Source organism: Nannobrachium achirus (assembly GCF_963921795.1).
Source record: "Nannobrachium achirus genome assembly, chromosome: 8".
NCBI classification, from domain to species: Eukaryota; Metazoa; Chordata; class Actinopteri; order Myctophiformes; family Myctophidae; genus Nannobrachium; species Nannobrachium achirus.
Window position 1 is genome coordinate 27,715,089 of NC_137817.1, and position 20,781 is coordinate 27,735,869.

General features: G+C 41.5%; 1 protein-coding gene across 1 annotated transcript; it reads right to left on the reverse strand.

Moving 5' to 3' along the window:
* Positions 1–5,172: 5,172 nt before the first annotated feature.
* On the reverse strand, positions 5,173–20,304 carry urb1 (URB1 ribosome biogenesis homolog). The gene is made up of 36 exons (XM_080730841.1): positions 20,233–20,304; positions 19,819–19,915; positions 19,444–19,529; positions 19,234–19,359; positions 19,021–19,151; positions 18,591–18,786; positions 18,340–18,477; positions 18,056–18,229; positions 17,819–17,951; positions 17,596–17,718; positions 17,391–17,503; positions 17,181–17,300; positions 16,759–16,875; positions 15,665–15,803; positions 15,402–15,572; positions 14,981–15,180; positions 14,660–14,878; positions 14,219–14,401; positions 13,251–14,088; positions 12,935–13,139; positions 12,657–12,843; positions 12,510–12,568; positions 12,210–12,409; positions 11,964–12,074; positions 11,638–11,701; positions 9,627–9,795; positions 9,448–9,547; positions 9,189–9,349; positions 8,997–9,108; positions 8,795–8,901; positions 8,403–8,546; positions 7,575–7,684; positions 7,292–7,489; positions 6,864–7,105; positions 6,128–6,706; positions 5,173–5,817 (listed from the first exon to the last, which is right to left on the reverse strand). The coding sequence occupies exons 1-36, from the start codon at positions 20,233–20,235 to the stop codon at positions 5,621–5,623; spliced, it is 6,252 nt and encodes a 2,083-aa protein (XP_080586967.1). The 5' UTR covers positions 20,236–20,304; the 3' UTR covers positions 5,173–5,620.
* Between the last annotated feature and the right edge of the window lie 477 nt (positions 20,305–20,781).

Sequence of the window (20,781 nt, forward strand, 5' to 3'; positions counted from 1 at the left end):
TGTTTCGAAAATATTATAAAAAAGATTAAGCTTCATATGTTTCTATTCAAAAATGACAACAAAAAGCGTAAAATATGATAAAATAATCATTTTGGCCAAGACTGACTTGTTTACATCCCTCTTCTATTCTTTTATATGGATTGATAAACAAAGTCGGTCTTATTTTATCATTATTTTACGCTTTTTGTGATTATTTTTGAATAGAAAATATGAAGCTTAATCTTTTTTATAATATTTTCGAAACATTTTCATTTTAGCGTCCGTTTTTTCAAGAACAAGTTGACTATAGCTCCTTTAAATGTAATATTCTTGGAATATTTGTTATTATTTTTGATAATAATTGAAAAATAAAAACAATTAAGCTCATTTATTGTTAATTTGCTACAAAACAGCTATCATGAGGGCAGGGTCAACATAAAAGTCAAGGCCAAGATATGCCAATTTTGTTAACATTTTAGATCTAAAATGACCTTGATATTGGCCATGACACTGGACTTGAATTGCCTCAGTCACCCCATAAATCATCTCAGCACCCCAGAAAACATACTTTGATAGAAAAACCGTCCAAATCGAACCATTAGTTGCTTACGTCATTCACTAAATACCACATTTCTTCATCATATGTCAGACATAAGGGCCAAAAACAAGTAGGCCTAATCAGTTGCCATTTTGTCCCTTCTATATGGTAACAATATCCAAAAATCCGGTGTCTATAGCCCATGGTGTCTATAGCCCATGGACTATTCCCACCATTCATGAAGTTAATTTGTCTTATTCAAATGAACAGACACTGTAAGAATTGAAGTAGAAAAGAGTCAGTAAGAATTTGACATCACTGAGTATTTTAGAGTCTACAACAAGAATGGGACAGATTTGAGTCAGATTACTTTGACATAGTAGTCGCATAAATGTATACCCAAAATTCACAAGAGTTGTTTTATACCTGTCCCAGGGCGCCCCATAGTGGCTGGTACTGGCTCTCTAACTGAACCGATCTATCAAAGACTTTCATAAAAATGTGGTATTTAAATAATTGCCTTCATATTTGAGAGATACTTCTGATTTTCTTAATACGTTGAATTCTATTGTTGATGTAATAGTTTCAGATGTCTTATGTAGGCCTATATGGATGTAACCAGCTTCTTTACAAATGTACCACATAATGACTTTTACCTTCAGATACAAGGCGTCTCTTGGGGAGCCCATTCTCTCCTAACAATGCACATTTATGTATGGGAAATGAAGGTTTTACGTCCTACATTTTTCCAGGTTGCCCTCTAATACATTTACTCTGGATGTGTTAAAAAAATCAAACCTCGGTTCGAAGTGGAGCGGTGAATCTGAGCAGCTATACCCTGTGTGTGTTGCTAAATGCCTAAACTGTAAACTGTAAACTGTGCCTGTGAGTGAGTGGTGAGTGTGCCTGGCCTGCACAAAACAGCGCCCCTCCTTTAACTAGTGTGTTGTGTGTGGCCACTCAAGGTATTGCCAGGCTACGGACACGGCCAGCCACCCAGCCACCCAGCCACCCAGCCAGGGAGCGTCCAGCAGATTACCAAGCGTGTCTATGAAGGGAGCGCTCGTTTTATGGTTAGATGTCACAGTTATTGTCCACGACATAAAGTTATTGTCCACGACATTGAAAGCGGCGCGAAGGCCAGCGGACCCCCGAGCGCCGCAGGCGCGAGTGGCCGCGAAGAGCGGGCCAGGGCCGCGCGGCCGGCGGAGCGCCGCGCGAGTTACGAAGCCGTGGTGAATGCAATCGTTATATTTATGCCCAGGCCGTAAGGCCTGGGCAAGCGCACGATAAACGCAATGATAATTGGGTTTTGGTGCACCTCGCGCGGTCCAAGTGACTACAACCGAGCGCTCCCTACGTCCGGTTCAGCCAATCACAGGGGGCTTGGGGGAGACCGGAACCAGACCGGAACAGGGACAGCCTTGGTCATACGCCAGACGCAGCCAGGGACATACCCACGGACATACCTGTCTATTGGGAGCGCTTTCACCGCTCCAAAAAATAGAAACCACTATGTACATTACTCTAGTTATCACATCCAGCTTGAAAAAAAATGTTTACCTTATTGATTAAAAAGAATCCGCAGTACAGAGGCTGACTTTGACTCTTTGAGACAGGCCGCCGCCTCAGAGATGAGTGCCAGGTTCAAAGTAAGGGTTATGATGATGTCACTTTAAATAATTGTATGCCCAAAATTAAGCCTAAGAGAACAGATCTACTCACCTCGAAGTCCTTTTCTGGATCTGCAGATCAATCTATTATATTTATTATCTTCTACTTCTCCAATTTCTTTAAATAGTAAAAAAAAAAAAAAACATTGAAGCAGTGCTCTTCCGAGCACAGGTCTCCACCAGGCTGTGTGTCCTGGTGGTGCTACTGTATAATAGGCCAATGTAAAAAGGGTGGCATATGTTCTTCACCATAGATCTTTCATGGAAATCGGACGCTGCATGCATGATTTGAAGCATTGTGTTCCAAAATTTTGTTTTGCTAAAGGCTACCTGCTGGTGGCGCTATAACAGGCCAATGTGAAAAAAGGTAGCTTTTGTTCCTTGACCTAGTGGGAATATGTGTGGCAAATTTCACGGTAATCGCAAGCTGCGTTGATGATTTGAAGCATTTTGTTCAAAAACGGAGCAATCCTGCAAACTTTGGAAGCTAATATTAGCCAATCAGGATGGAATATGAAATATCAGACGGATCGGACTTGATCACATGACTATAGAGATACTGTGTACCGATTTGCGTGATTTTTGGATAAAATCTCAAGGAGTAATATCCAAAAATGTGTTTTACATAAGTCGGTCCAAAGGTGGCGCTATAAAAGGCTGGTGTGAAAAATGCAGGGCAAAGGTTTATCCTTAGCCTCTAGGGAGTGCGCTTACAAAGTTTGAAACTAATCGGTGGAGTTATAGGTAAAACCACAAATCGGCCTGTTATAGCGCCACCATGAGGCTGATTTAAAAAAAATTAAGTGGCTTTTCTTCCTCGGCCTAGTGGGAACGTGTGTGCGCGATTTCATGATAATTGCACTTTGCGTTTGGGATTTGAGGCATTTTGTTCAAAACGGCTCAATCCTACAAACTTTGGAAGCCAATCTTAGCCAATCCGGATGGAATATGCAAAATCGGACAGATCTGTGTCGATCACATGACTGTCGAGATGCTGCCTACCGATTTGTAGGATTTTTTGACAAAATCTGTAAGAGTAGTGCACAGAAATGTGTTTTGTGAACATCGGCCACTAGGTGGCGCTAGAAAAGGCCCATTTGAAAAATTTAGGGCAGAGGTTCTAGATTGGCATCCAGGGAATGTGTGTGCTCACTTTGGCAGCGACCGGGCCAACGGCGACTGAGATTAGCTGCACACAAACTGTGAGGACACACGGACGGACACACGGACGGACGGACGCACGGACGGACGGACGAAGGGGAAAACATACTCTCCCCCAAGCCTTCGGCTGGTGGAGACAAAAACTCTTTAGTGACCCCTCTATAGCTTTTTCTATGCCTCCTATTTTTGCTAATAAAAGATCGAAGAATGAGACAGATAATTGGTTAAAAATGATACTCACACACAGGTAAAACAAAAATCAAAGTCAGAGATAGAATTAGGTCTACATGTAGGCCTAAAACAAAGTATGTAGTCTATCTCATCAAATGCCCTTGTGGTTTCTGCTATAGGCAAAGCCAAGAGAGACTTATGGCTCATTCACACTACAGATATATAGTTGAACGTTTTGCTTGGTAATTCAATGTAATCTCAATGGAAACCAGCTTTAAAGATGCAGCACACATACACAAAGAACAAAGCTTTGAAAGCTTTAAAGCTGGTTTCCATTGAGATTACATTGAATTACCAAGCAAAACGTTCAACTATATATCTGTAGTGTGAATGAGGCATTAGAGCTAGTCACTAAAAACATAAAAGCAATAGCCTATCAGAAGCAGAACTAAAAATAAGAAATCTATTGCCAGACCTACCGACCCTACATCTAAAAACTCACAATATGAGTCGCATTGTGAGCTTGTATTGTCAAATGGGGGGTTAATGTATGCATTTATAATAATCGAAATTTGCAAAGTAGGAGTCTAACTAACTGTATCAGGCAGCCCTCCTGTGGATGAATGTGGGTGAAACATAGCCTGGCAGGCCAGCCTCTTTCACACACTGCGTTTCACCCATAGACAGTGGTTTCACCACCAACACCACCAGGGGGTGGTGTTGTGCGATCTGGTTTTTACCAGTCAAGGTGAACGAAACGCACGCACACGGTTATAATGGGACACTGTGCCCCCTAGTGGCCAAAATAATTACTGCATGCTGGAATCCCCTGCTTTCAAAGGCTTCAAGTTCAGACCTAGTCAAGTGGACCAACATAATAACGTTAGTTGGGATGGCTGGGACTCTGGGAGGCTGAAGTGCTGACTGGTCCAGTTGTTTCCTTGGCTTTTTGAAGAAAAAAAAACGACCAATCATTTTATTGTGATCTTTTTTTTTTTATCTTATTTTTGACTTGGTATTGATGCTCCCACCAAGTAACTAAACTTAAGATCACAATGGAGAGCTCTACCACATTCCATATTGAATATGAATACTATTGGACTTACGTTGATCCCGTAATTGTGGACGAGAGCAAGCTGGAGTTCAACAAATGTAAGAACCTTGACTTTTCCCCTCCTCAATCATTTGTGGTATAATAAATAAATAACAGTGACAACTCCTTTCCTTTGCAGACTCGATCGTTATAATATTTTGGATTACACTGGCTGCCTTTGTGGGATTTCTATTCCTAATTTTGAGTCTAATGTCACGGACTGAAACATTTCCAAGGTAAACAAAACATTATTTAACTTTACAATGTCCATTGGTTCAGACAAATGAATTTCAGATGACATTGCAACTGCTCATAATAATGACTATATTACAAATGTGTTCTTTTTGTGCAGGGCTCGCCATTCCCAAACCAGTAGCCAAACAACATTTGACGTCTGACCTTTGTGGCCTTAAACAAATGAGGGATTTTCATAAGTGAATTAATAAAAGTGAATGTAATTTAAAAAAGATTGAAAAGGCTTGTGTGGATACTGTTTAGGAACGAGGAGACGGCTGAGATGTGCTGGTGAATCAGTCAATGTGAATGTGAGTAGCCTATGCTTATGCTTTATTTCATTCCATGGGTGTTGATTCAACCAAAGAAATAGTGAAAAGCAAGCATTAACAAAATCAACCAGTTCTTCAAAAATATTATAATAATCAACAGTTGTAATCAGTTATTTGACATATAAGATGATGAAATATGCCGGCACCCATTTCTTTTCTGTTTTTGACAATATAGATTCTTTGACAGGTGATATTTGTATACTCTTAATTGCTTCTGTCAGGTCCTTCAATAATTGGGTCATACCAGACAGTGTACCACCTAGGATGAATTTGTATACTACTTGTAACTGTTTGTCAACGAGCAAACCTCTGTTGAGAGATGGTTTCAAACATTACAATTCGACAGCTGTAGCCCTGGCATAGAAGGCTTGCTCCTTCTGGTAAGCAACAGCTCTGCAGAGATGTAAGTAATAAGTACAATGTCAACGCTTTGTAACGATTATGTAGGTTTCATGGTAGAAACAATGTCATTACAGATGGTTCTGATTGCTGTTTCAGTCAATGAACGTCTGGACGACTTCTGTCCCTTGAACTTGGCACCAGTCACAAGCTTGGCATGAAGAAGGAACAGTTCTGCTGTCTGGGCACCACTCCACATCTCATGTATGTACAACGACAAAAGCACCAGCCCAGCTTCTGCAGAGGAGAAAAGAGTCATGGGACTGTCATCGCAATATGCTCTAACAAGACAGGACACTGAAGAGTAATCTAGTTGTCTCATAATGGAAATGTCCTCGGTTCACTGTCCACCACAGCCACATGTCCCACTGAACTATTTTTGAGTACACTGAAAATATGGAATGAAATTATATGATAAGATTGTATATTTAAGCATGACCCAATTTTACATTACATTTTTCTGTACAATTCTACTTCTGCACATTCCACTTAGAAATGGAACCATACATTTATAAGTAACTAAATACAGTAAGTGTTCAATTCTTACCCCTTTTGGACTGTTCCCGTGTGGCATCTAACAAACACGCAGTGAGCGCTGTCTGATGCAGGTCATCTGAGGTGAGGTCCTGGGACTCTAGCAGGTTTATCATGATGGTGGTGAACAGATGGAGTGTCTCCACTCTTGATGAACTATGAGACTGACATGGGGACTCAAAGGCCTGATGATAGAGTGTGAGGAAGTCTGCTTTAATGCCGGGGTCACCAACCACAACTTCCACTATGTCATTGTGTGGTATCACGACCTTGTGAAACCACTGCAGGAAGTCTACTGTTCTGCTTTCATCAAATGAGCCCTCCGCCAATGCACGCAAGGACCATTTGGTGAGCAGATGTGCTGTATCGTTGACCAGCAGCCTAGCATCCTGTTTGTCACTTGTTTGGCTCGGTTGACTACTCTGAGGTACAGCGGGGGTACAAACAGGCTCCCAGTGAACAAAGATGCTGCTGAGATAAGGTTTACACTCGTTCAGAAGAGCCTGCTCTCGTTTCTCTGCCTCAGTGTCATCTCCCAGGTCCCCTGTTCGGGTGAAGGACCCTTTTCCTCTGGCCTTGTCCTTCCCTGTCCCTGAATGAAAAGTAAACAGAGCAGTGTTTATCTCACATCAGACATATGGAGCAAGTTAAATTATGAACCGAGGACGGCGCTAGAGTTTCCACTGTTTAATGTAAAACTATCAAGCAATTCAGGCATAGTAAACAAAGAATTTCTCAGCAGCACTCACCCAGCAGATCCTTCACCCTGTGTTTTTCAGCCACAGACTGTAGCTGGGCAAGGGCTGTGGCACTGTGGGACAGTGAGGCCCAGCACTGGAGTAGAGTGAGGGCTTCTGTACAGGACAGGGGCTGGGGGATCAGAGTGAGCCAGTTGGCCTGCTTGCTCATACTCAGAGCCGTCCTGCAATGCTTCAGCACAGATCGTAGAGTCTGCAGGAAAAAGCTGAGGTGAGCAGCCTTCACACCCATCCTGATGGGATGAGAACAAACAAACAAGACTAGTGTAAATATCAAAGGTTGACCGTTATCTGTTGCCCCAACTTCAAGATGTATTTATGCTATTGCAGTATCAAGACACTAGAAATAGATTAGTGTTTACACTCCCAGGTAGACATTCACACAAAAATAACCAAACTGTGAGTAGATGCCATTTTACCTCAGGTGTCTAATGATGCTGAATGCCACACACAGGAATTCATTGATGAGTGGGAGAGGGAGGCACCTCTTTGTGCTCCCCCCTGCAGATAAGGAAGTGGTGGTTCCATCCACTTGGTTCTCCTTCTGTCCCAGGTTGGAAAACCAGAGCACATGGAGCAGATCGATGATTGCACTGAGCAGGTTTAAATCCAGATTCCTGCAAGATAACAGCAGGATAAGATAACAGAGAATACAGAATAATAGGTACTGTAGTGGTCTGAATACATTACAGCAGAACCAACCTTCTTTCGACCACCTGTAGCATCCAGGTTAAGAGCCCAGAAACCTTGGTGAGGTTATAAGCAGCTCTGGTCACACGGCTAGCTTGGCGTAATACCCTGATGATATGAGTCTAGAAGATCATATGAACATACACTGTAGATAAGTGTTTAACCAAATAAATAGAAACACCTCTGACGCCAAAAACATTGTGCTTTGTTGTCAGACAGACAAATTAGTAATCAATCCATTTGAGAAAAAGAATAGCAGTTTTCCTCTTTGTATTGGACTACAGGGATTGTATTTATGGTCACGCAACCACTTTCACACTGAAACTGTTAGATGCAGTATACCACTCTGCAGAAGATGAACTGGAGATAAATATAGGATATCCGCCTACTTTACAAAAAGAAAAAAGAAATCGGATCGCATATGGATCTCAGGATACATACACATGGGAACATGGCTCCATGTAGCAATCTGATTTAATGTGGCCTGTCAGTCTCATTTTTGATGTCAGACATAATCCTTCTCAAACAGTGGGTCTGGATCTATTTTCGGGTCACGGACCAATTTTTATGGGTCACAACTACAGTAAAAATCCCATTTTCTTTTCCTACATTAAAAATATATATACAGTACAAAAGATTAGAAATAAAGGAATGTGAAGAAGTAGTAGTAGTAGTAGTAGTAGAAGTAGTGAAAATCGCTGATTTACAAGTGCTTGTAGATCAGCTATTTTCACTCGTTTGGGGCTGGGAAAATGTCTGTCTCTTTTGGGTCTTGATCTGTACGGTTCTACAACATTCAGTCGTAGTAACTTCCCTGACCATGTGAATATTTCTGCGTACCTGGCTGTGCTCATTGCACAAGGGGCTACTGCTGAATGCCAGCAGGGTCTGGAAAATACCCTGCTGGTCACACAGCTCGTAGCAGTAACGATCGATCAAACCCTCCTCCAATACGGTCAGGATCCATTCCCGTTCCACCTTGTGCTGCAAGGAGAATCACACTAGTCACACAAATGTCTCCAGCCTCTCTACACAGAGAATAACATCTAAAAAAAAAAAAGAAAACACTGGCAAAACAAACAGCAGATGAAGGTTGGCAGTTGTTGGTATAAGCGGTCTGTTTGGACAGTTATTTATTTTACGGGATGCCATCTGTTTGATTGTGATTAATGATTCACAGAATACATAATAAAACAACGTCTTATAAGGGCAGATGCAAATAACAGTAATACCTCTATGTCAAAACTGTAGAAGAGCTTGAAAAACTCTGGGACACGTCTGAAGTCCAGATTGTGATGGGACAGCAGGAACTTGTTTACCATTGCGTACATGTGGTCCTCTGGGGATTTGAGCAAAAATAACAACTCTTAATCAAATGCCATAGGTCAGGGGAGGTTTGTGTAATGTTTTCCAGTGGCCTGAGTGTGCACGCACCAGGTCTGAGCATCTGCTGGGTGACCTTGGCAATATATGTAGTCAGCACAAAGGGGATTCTTAGATTCTGTTGCCTAATGCTATTCTTCACGGTGTCCATCAAGTACAGCAACTAAAACAGAAAGAAATATATCACCGTTTTGACCAGTTTCCCCTTCATTTGTCAACATGTATAACATTACAGTAGAGTACCTGTCTCTTCTCTTTTAAGCGAGCACCGTCTAGGTGTTGGTAGAAGGAGCTCAGTACATGGTAGGCTGCGGCGCGCACTTTCGAGTCATTGCTACTCAGGGCCACAAAGGTAAACCCGAGGGCATGGCTGGATACAAACTTTAGACAGTCAATCACACTCTCTGTCATGTGGATGGAGAGAAAAGGAAAGTGTTGTTATTGTCAATAACAAAAGTTGATTTGGACAAGTGATGACGATGGTTACATACTGCACACCCACCTGGCCGCAGCATGGCACTGAACAAGGGCAACAGGAAACAGGGATCATACAAGTTCCCAGCATCCTTCACTTCAGTGTCTTTGAAAAGCTCTTTACCCTCCTATATGAGAGTTAAATGTGATTAAGGTGGATACATTTTATAATAAATCTAAAGCGTGTATTACATTTCATGTACCCACCCGAGGGATAATCCTACGATGCTGTGGGAAGTGTGCAATGGTGTGGAGCATTCTCTCGCTAGTGAGCAAGGCCAACAGGTCCTCAGAACTAGCCTGCTGCCATAAAGAAGCTCCTAAGCTTTTCCTGGCCTTGTGGTGCTCCACTGCTGCGGGACCCCACAACAGAGATCTGGAGTTCAAAACAAAACAAATTCATTCACATCCGTGACCGGTCCTCCCATACTGTACATGGATATATTTTGTACATACACAACATGCTAAATAATGTTTATTCAGGCCAATCTTCGGAAGGGCTACTGGGGCTTTAGTCAAGAATTGTTTTTCTTGTCTAGCCTTGAATATCTTTGAGAAATCAAGGTGACATTTCAATCAGATCCACCCTCAGCACTAGCTGCAATGTGTGGAGTGGAGACCGCTTACACTTGATCAGCGTTTAAGCGCTGAAGATAGCATCAAACTATTAATTCCCTATGGAGGCGCAATGATACACCTGGGTGCATACTGCTTAGTGCATTTTAGCCTGGAAACCAGACAAATCTGCCAGACCAAATAAATGTATTACTAGTCTTGCCACGCAAGGGTTAAAGGTATATTCAGTGATTGTATTGCATTCAAATAAAAATGTAATTGGTACATTTTCCATTCATTCTCCTCACTAGAATGTGTGCTGACCATATAAGGACTTCCACCATGGCCCGTGTTACGAGCATAGCTAGATTCGGTTTTCAGAGGTGGCCAGCTAGTCCTCGACCAATCAGGGTAGAGTATGGCCGTAGTTATGTTATGATGTTTAGTTATGATGGTCAAAGTAAAGTTTTTGAGAAGTCGCTCTGAATTAAGAACGTCTGCTAAATGCCTAGATTGTAAACTACTGAACTCATAAAATGCCACAGTCTCGTAGTAAATCAGTATCATACATATCCTGAAGCTGGAGACGTAGGCCTACCGATATTCAGTGATTGGGTCTAATGATCAAAACGAGAACATTATAATTGTGTAAAAAATCATCAACATTTCCACACTGTAAGGCCAGTAAGGGACAAGATGACCCCCAGCCACTTTCATTATCACTGAATACACCTTTAAGTGCATCCATGAGCGCGCCACTCAAAATTTCAGTCCAGTTGAAATAGTTTGAACTTTGACCTAGTTTACAGTCACCAATATCACTGCACGTCCAGTTTCATGAGCTGCACAACACACATCTTAAAATCTATGACTTTGGTAAAAGATGGTAATGTTTGAATAAGTGGCCACATCTGTCCTCCTGTCTACCTGAAACGGCTTTTCACTTATTTGATACATATAGTTTGGGAAGCCATTTTAATCCCAAAGATGTGCATTCTGCAACTGTTACTGAAATAACTACAGCAAAATGTATAACATTGTTGAATATAAAAAGGTGATATGGGAAAGAATATACATTTTGTGACGCAGGCATACTGTAGTATGACAGTTATGATTTGAAAGCTGTCGTCTACAATTACATGATACACCCATTTACATATAATTTTGTAACACATTTCCCCCCCAGCACCAAATATGTGCTTCTGAAATAATTTACAGTGCAAGTCATAGCATTGTTGAATATAAAAAAAGTATTATGGAAACAATATTCCACATTCTGACCGATTTTCACCATCTACCATTCTATAAACTTTTACCAACTAGAAGGTTAGCCAAATAATTATGAAATATATCCTGGAGTGGCGATACTGACACAAATCAGTAAAAAAAAAGAAAAGAAAAAAAGAGAGTATTATTATGATCCATGGGTCATGCATGTTGATTGAACACATTTTGACCGGAAACACATATTACACCTTCCATGTGTTTCCTGTTCCAATTCCAAACTGCTGCAGAGCCAATCAAACACAGCTTTATGGGAAAATGAACCACAACAGGAAACGGTTAATGCCGCCTTCTGAAATCCCAGGTCTACAGTTGTACACAAGCCTTGGACTCAGAGCCTAATGTTTTCAAATCTAGTGACACCCCTGATTTTACTTACTGAAATTTCAACAGGCTGATGTCGTTTCTTTCATATTCCTGAAGTAGAAGTAACAGCTTCTGATCTGCAAATCAAAATGAGCCATGAGAGAACCCTTCAAGCAAACAAATATAAACTTATGCAAGCATGCGCACACACACACACACACACACACACACACACACACACACACACACACACACACACACACACACACACACACACACACACACACACACACACACACACACACACACACACACACACACACACACACACACACACACACACACACACACACACACACACACACACACACACCACCCACCTAGATTTCTGAGCATTACCTGAAGTGCTCAGAGTAGCTCCATACGCTCCCAAAAGCACAACAAAGTGATTGACGTTACAGACCAACGGGCATTTCTTCACCAGACAGAGAAGAAGCCACACCAGAGCCTCTGGGGTGAACACAAAATATGTGCGTTATCATTTATAAAAACAGAAAGTGAACAAATAACGGTGCAATGTTTTTTTCCCCCCTCCAATTTAATTATAGGTAATTATAGGGTATGGAGAATTCACTCTATATTTACCTCTGGTCTGTAGATTCTGAAGATCTCCACTCGGATCATTCTTAGAGTCTAGCATTGTGGGCAGGAACAGTGAGTGGCTGCTGATCATCATATGCATGGTGGCTAAGGGCAGTAAGTTCTTGGCGGCAGCAGTATCACTGTACATCAACTCCAACAAGTCACTCAACGTGCTCAGGAAGTGGTGGTCTTTGTAGCGGTACCTTGAGGGGAAGAAGGTTTTCATGAGCTCATCCTCTGATATCAGATTGTGTGCACATCAGACAACTCACAAAATGTGGCACAACATCAAAAACATCTTACTTCAGTCCATTTTTTACAAAACTGTTCCAATCAGATGGAGTGATGTCTTCAGGAGTGGTCTGCACAAAGATACGATTATGATAAATTATTAAATGACTATACAGAAAAGGCCACATAAATGTATGAATGAGGAATTTAAAAACCTACAAGAATTCTTTTCAGCCTGTGCAGGACACTCTCCTCCTGGGCCGATGGAGCAGTGGCCTGAATCTTTGAGTAGTTGTAAGAGGAGATTAACCACTTAACAGCAGCAGCGATGACAGACTTCCTCCAGGGTTCTTGTTTCTCTGGACAATCATCCAGCTTCTCACTGACAACATCGATCAGCTGCCACCTGAATGAGATCAATAAGTCAATAATTCTAGCATATTAAATCGATTTACTATACATTTTAAATATTAGTGCTTGCTTTAGCATGATGATACCTTTCAAAATGGCCCACTGTATGAAGAGCTGAGGGCAACTTGTTGATCAAGTCTGTGATATCCTTAACATCTGCAGCCAGCTTGACCAGGCAGGCCAGAGTTTCAGCCTGTAGGACCACAGTGTCTTCTGTATCATCACCCAGCAGAGACTGGCATAATCTGTCCAGCAGAGCTTGCTTCAAGGATTTTAAAACCTGTGTTTGCACTGTCAAACAGAATATAAAACGAAAGTAGAGCACATAAGATGAGTAGTAGTACAGTATGGTCATATTGGATATTATCCTAGATAGTGTCAGCTAAGTTCAATTACTCATACCATCTTTGGGCCTGGCTGGATCCTCCCTACTTGCAGCCTGTAAGTAGGTGCTGAGCAGGGGGAGGAAGGCTTCGGTTTGGCAGCAAAGCTGCTCCAAGTTTGCAGGCTCAAGACACCACAGCTCAAAGCGGAGGCGGTGTGTGGTACAGTTCTGCAGTAGGAGGGAGCAAATTGCCTGTGTAGCTGGCAGGGGCCGCTGAAGGCAGTGTAGCAGTATGTCTTCATGGATAAGCTTGGCGTCACCTGGCTCCGTTGAGAGCCTCTGCAACAGGAAGGCCTCCAGCGCGGGACTAGAGCAAGAAAGAAACAGTGTGGCCAAACCATGAAGGTGTACTTGCGTCAGGCAAAGGCGGTGATCTGTGGAATGATTCGAGTTGCTCTCTGTGAGGATCTGCAGGGCAGCATGACCATACACACTGAGCTCGGCGGGCATCTCATCGTCGCTGGGGGTGATGAGGCTCTGCTGAGGGAGTAGCAGCAAGGTGGAGACCAACTCTTTCAGATGAGAGGAGTCCATGTAGCCGTGTAGAGAAAGGAGGGCTTGTATGGGCCGTGATTGGCTCTTTGGTGCCTGAGAGCTCTTATCCTCCAGCTCTCGTAGCACTGCTCTTTCAACAGCAGCCATGTAGCTACTGAGAAGTTCCAGTTGGCCCAGATCTCGAAGCTGGGAGGTGCAGGTCTTCAGCAGCACCAGGAGGTCATCAGTCAGCTGGCCACATAGATGCTTCAGTCTGACAGGGTTCAGGCTGTGAGGAGGCAAAGCAGCAAGCTCCAGAGCCAGAAACCACTGCTCAAAACATGGATGTTTGAAGATGGAGCTCAGTACAGCCAAGAGGATCTAAATAAGATAGTGTGATTACATACAGTACAAAACAAAATGTACATTTTGATATCATGATTCCTCAACCATTAAGGTAGGAGAAGGAAACAATTCCCCCTAGTAAGAACATACAGTCTCTTTTTCAAACCTCATCTCTGTTGGCCTCTGTTGCAGACGGGTTGCTCTCCAAAAAGAGATCTGATCCTTCTTTCAAGTCAACTTCCATTGGTTCAGAGTTTGCTGCTTTCTGAATACCTTTAAGCTTGTTCACTACATCAAGGAGGATTCCCATTAAGGTCTTTAAAACTGGGGTGCATGTGTCTTTAGAAAGCTGCACAGGAAAAACAAAGTTGGAACTGAATAACAGTTGAACGTTTTTTGATTAACATGTAACTTCTATTATACAGGTTGTTTTCAACTCTTGCATATTCGTTTAGATAAAATATTTGTGCTAATAACGCAGATAACAGGACATTTGAGCACAGAAAGGGTTGATAGGTTCGATGTTGCCTGCATCAATAAACGCTGTGTGTGAGCGCTTCCGACAAGTGCCCCACTGCAAATTAAACACTTTCTGTGGACCCCTTACCGTGCCAAAGTTATCCACAATGGATTTGATGTAGAGCAAGATCTGGCTGGTCGCCACAGGAAACTCTGTCATCTCCATGGTAGCTAGAGATGCCTCTGCATTGCTCTTAAAGCTATCCTCAAGGAAGATGGAGGGACCTTGGGAATATGCAGCCTTCATCAATGTGCTGAATGAAGAAGTGTCTGGCAAGCCTGGGGACTTGCATTCTGATGATTTGAACTGTGAACCAGAGCAAAACCGTATTTGAACCATTATCCAAATCTAGAATTATTTGTAAATCGCACTATTATGGTCTTTGCATCAAGTAAGGTTAACACTGACCAGTTCCTCCTGGCTCGGCTGCGGTATCCACTTAGAGTAGTAGTGATGAAAGTGTATGACAGAAGGATGAGGATCACCAGAGTCTTCCGCGGACAAAAGCTCTTTATCGTACTGCAGTAGCGCCAAACACAAAGGGAGTGGATCTCTCTGACAGTGGAGCACATCTGAAAGCACTGCCGCCATGTACTCGTAAACCACACCTTTGTTGAAAAAATAAAATAACGGTTACATTTTTTTTTGATTAACTTAAATATTCTGGTTGTTTTCAGCTCTTTGTATCCACAGAAAGCGTTTTTGAGAATAACACACACACACACACACACACACACACACACACTATAACAACTATCCAATAATATCAAAGCGAAACGGACATGATATTTATTTTATCAGTTTGATGTCGTATCCAAGGCAGGTTTACCATTCTCCACTTTGAAGGCCAGAGGCAGTTTGTTACGAGCCTCAAGAACAGCAGGCACCACAGGGCTGAAGGGGAAGGTCTGAATGATGAGGTCATCACTTAGACATGGCCCAAAGTCCTCCATCTCTCCTTCATTGCCATCCATGATTACATCCACCATGTCGAGCACATCTAGAGGACATCAGCAGGTTTGAAGAAAAGCCACTAATTGACAGAGGTTTTAAAAAAAGAAAATAATTAAATTGCATCTTTGAGACCCTTACCATCTATGTGTGAGATGGGAATACTGACAGCATCTCCCTCCTGACCACTCAGGTTAGCTTGCATGTAGGCTGCCTCCTGTACCAGACTGGCAACCTTATCTGTGTAGGTGTGAGGATTGCACACCAATCTCACCAGCACCTGTATAGAGATCACTCAATTTAACCACAGAAATTGAGAATATGCTAAAGGTTTGCAAAGTAATTATATTTGACTTTTTCCAAGTTCGTTCCTTTGCAGTGCTTTACATTTCCAGCTCTTTTCCAGAATCAATTTACTATCACTTGATTGTTTGGATTGACTTTTGTTCGTTTGGTTGTTTTAATATCACTTGGTTTCTAAAATAATGCAATATTATAATAGATAATAATAGATTAAATAATATAATACTTACACCATGTCTGAAATTTCTATTTATGATAAGATAAACAATGACTGTGTTTATAGTTTCCTTTCTATAAAGCCTGTTAATGCGCATTAAGGGTTTAGCGGAAAAATCTTTTTATGGAAACACTTCAAAATTCGAATAAACTTTCATTATCCGCAAAAGCTTTTATCCGCTTGGAGGAGGTGGATTTTGAGGCTTTATCGAATAAACGAAATGCGCATTAGTGAATGGAAACGGGTCAGCCAATAAATACGAATAAATGATGAAGTTCTGGTCCATTGTATTAGCATTAGCCCACAAAACAAACTGTCTGAACTGTGTGTAAATTCCTCCTGTTTTCACAACATGCCAGCTCAGCTGTAGCTCTTTACAGACTATTGTGCAAAGACAACCTCCGAGGCTCCGACAGAACTTAAAACGAAGATTTGTTCAACCTAAACTTATAACAAACTGTCTCAGAATCACGTTCAGTCTCTGTTTGTCAGTGTCGTTTGTTTGTGTCGCTCTTCTGCGACCTGGCGTTTCCCAAGGACCCTAAGCACAACGGTGGGGGCAAGGAGGTAGGGAGCGCTACAATAATTCGAATGACACCCGCAAATGGAAAGAGGCTAAATTCGCTTTGTTTTAATGCATATTTCTGATAAATCGCTTCCTATTTTCGAATAAGTTAATGGAAATGCAACTAATGAAGAAAAGAGACAGACTCACTCTTTCTAGAAACTGGATGACAGCTTCTTGCTGTGCTGGATCCAGTCTTGTCAAATGGTTGAGCCAGAGTTCCAACTCCTTCCAGGTGTACTCAAACACACCACTGTCCTTTAGCACCTTCATAAAGAATATAAAGTACAAAATATTGTGTTTATAATAGAAATATTACTTTTAACATCTCCATAAATAGATTATTTATTAGAATGTGTGCTGTTCAAAAATGCTGATTAATCCATAGGTTATTGGCTTGATATGTTGATGTTGAAAGCATGCACACAAAGCAGATAACTACAATTGTAATTCAGCAAATAATTACAAACTAATATGAAAGCATCATCATGCACAACGATTGGTGATTTATCTTATTTCAGTGTTGGCTGGATGCAGACTGACTATTGTGTCATGGGAGAACATTTCCTTACTTTGAGGACCAGCATCCGAGTGGACGTTTTCAGGTGGCTGTTATTACTACTGGCAAACATCTTGAGAAGCAGGTAAAGCACTGACTTCTCTGCAGATGTTGCCTCTGTATCCACAATATCCTGTACAATAAAACATATATATAATTCAAGCTATGGTGTAGATTCTTAATCTCTGAAACATGATAAACAGGGGAGTGTTTGTATTATCACCTGAATACGGAACCAGGAGAACTTGCTAGCCGGGAGATCTAAGGCCAGCTGCAGTATTTGATACTGCAGAACAGGAGGAACTTCTTCCCTCATGCCCTTCTCTGATACGATCCCTAATGTGTTAAAAGCAATAACAAAAGCAATTACTAGGTTGAATGATTTAGTTCCAATAATGTGTCTTCAATCAACACACAGAGACCATTACCTTTTAAAAGCTTGCTGAAGTCAAATTTGCACTGGGTAACCAGATGTGGCACTACCTTCTGATAAAGGCAAATGACCTGGAGAATGAGAGCCTTCAGGAGGATGACCTCAGCAGTATCAGCAACTGCACAACAAAAATACACGGGAGTTGATCAATGATCTTTTTTATTTTTTATTTATTTTACGCTACTCAGAATAAGAAAGATGCACGCTAATGTTATTACCCTGCACGTTAGTTTTAGCATCCTTGTCTTCAGAGCTCCCTTCCTTCTCGCTCTTTTTTCCTCCACTCTCTGCCTTGTTCTTGTTCGCCAGTGACTGCCACTTTGACAATATATTTGTCATATCTGGAAAGATCTAGAGTAGATCATAAAAAGGAGCTGATGATTGTATTCAGAGATGTGGTGATGATAATGAAAAGCCATTACTTTTTTGTGTGTGAGCCCCTTTCCCGAAGTTACCTTGCTAAGCGTCTCCCTGTACTGCAGCACTAAGTCTTCCATCATATCAGGAGTGTATATGTCTGAGCTCTGCCACATAGACTTATCTAAACAGTACTCCATATTCTTATGGGCTCTATTCAAGATGAAGGACATCATAGAGAGGGTTGTATGCTGAACTGCTATGTTGGCAAACTGTAGGATACAAGCAAGAGAAGACTTTATCAAAATAAATTGTCAAACTTGTTATGGTATTGTGGACATTGAACCGATGAATCTACATGTTTTGAGAATTGCTTTCTCACATTGAGGCCCTGTGTGAAGAAAGCCTTGTTGCACACTGGAGGCAAAGATGTCACCATAATCATAGAGAGCAGGCGAGATACAGGGACAACCTCCTGAGTCGGGAACACATTGGAAATTTCAGGCTGAGACTCATAGATCTGAAATGGAGAGAAAAAGTAAAAAAAAAAAGTAAAAAAAATGTCTTTTCAAAACAGGCATTAGTCGTCGTCAATGCAAAAGGTAACAAAGACAAACAGGCAATCATCATCACCTTCTTCAGCAGCTTGACATTGTCCTGCCAAGCACTTGTGAGGCGAGGAGTGAATGAATATTGTGTCTCCTTGAAGTATCTAGGCAAAATATCTGGGCTAATTTTGAGAATGCTGACCACCAACTCTGCCACCAGCTCATCCTCTGTGGCCTGCTTCAACCCCACCAGGAACTGAAGCAACACAACGTTACCAACCCTGGACAGAGAGCACAGTCAGCGGTTAACCACTGTCAACCTGGCATCCCTATTTTGGGCATGTCATTATAGGAGAAAACCAAAGTTATACGATTCATAAATAAGGAAAATAGTACACAAGCTCAAAATTCTATCGTCATCGTAGGACGAAGTATAAAATAGGGCATAAGTGGTTAATAAAGAGAGGGCTTCCAGAAAAAGACCAAATCAAATCCCAACACTTAGGAGTACTTACTTGCCAGCTGTTCCTAAGCTGGGGTCATAAAAGTTGATTCCGTGTTTGCGGGAGCAGCACAAGTCCAGAAGGAATTTGTGAACAAGTTCACGGACCACCAATTTCCCAGCCTCCTCTGGGTTCTCCACTGTCTGAAAAGAAGATAAAGGAGATTTAGGCCTGGTGTGAACACAGATGTGATGTGATGGCCTATATATCAAAAGACAAAATTACCTTGCTTTCATCTGTTCTCGCGTCCAAAATCCCATTCCATTTGTACAGAGATGCTATGTTGGCTAGTACAGAGGGTGTGAAAAAACGCACTTTCTGTGTTTTACTCAGACCTTTGTTCTGCACAACCTGCAATAGAACATAAAGAGTTAGAATCCTAACAACAATGTAAAACATAAGAGCCTCAAGCACATTCAACAGCTACCAACTTACCCCAGTGCTCAGCGTTGACAAAATCAGGTTCACAATGGATATCCTTTCCTTAGTCAGCTCCGAGTTTAGGATCTCTGGCAGGAACTCTTAAGACATAAAATAATAGAAAAGTAGTTTACTGTATCCTATTGTAGTTTAGTGTAATGCCTTAACACCTAAACCCTTTACAATTCGTTGACCAGGGTTCTCCAGGGGTCTCTACTTGGCCCCTCCTTTTTTCCACTAAACCAAATCTTGTTGCAGAAAATAGGCGATCTACAAGCTCACAAGCTTGTAGAGCTGTTATTTTTGCCAAATGTTTGCTCTAATATGAAATGCTCAGAATAGGGACACTAGGATTGTAGGAGTAAATTATAATAAACATCAAACTATTACCTTTGATCTCTAATAGCTGGCCAACCGTTGTACTGTCACCTGACACCAAGAAGGAGAGTGCAAACCGAATAAAAGCAACACGGACATCAGATTTTCCCTTGAAAAGCCAAACAAAAAACACAAATTAGATATAAATAATGTAAGTAGATAAATGTTATCAGGAGTTATCATTTCTGACATAATTGTGAATTTCTACATTAAGGTGAATCCCACACAGTTTGTACAAAACCAACTTCAAGTTACAGATGGTTCAATACATTGTGCTTTCTTCATTGATTTATTAAACTTGCACCTTTATGTGCAAGGATTTATATTCTGTCTTGTGCTGATTACCATTTGATTCTCAGCACCTGAGTGAACATTTTACTTCCTCAGAGAACAAACAGCATCCCCATCTAAACCTTACTTTCTCACCATTGTTTTCTTTTTCCTTGCCAATGCAAACAGGCCTTTATTAGAGTGAATCAGAGTGAAGACCTCTCTGGCAGGATCGTGACCCTGGGATACCATGGCAGACAGGAGACCGAGGCACTGACACACAAGCCTATGAGCACAGGAACACGGACACAAACCTTTACATTAGTACACATTTAACCCATTTAGAACGGGTACACATTTTGTGTATCATTATTTTATGCTTTAACTATTGAAAAATAGCAGATATACAAGCTCACAGCGCGGCACCGAGTGCCGCACTGCAAGCTTGTAGATCATGCAATTTTAGGTCAGGATACCAATTTTATCCAATCAGGACTGGAGAGAGACCTCACAGAAGATAAAAGATAAACAAGTGTCTTTGTGTCAAGTGATGAAAAAGACATGATCAGAACATTTAGAACTGGAACACTATAACATTATAACTGATAAATGGGTACTCTCTCCTGATTGGCTGACATTTATTGCTGAAATTTATAGCAATTATTACTATCAGAATTTAACCTTTAACCTTTTAATTAAAACGTA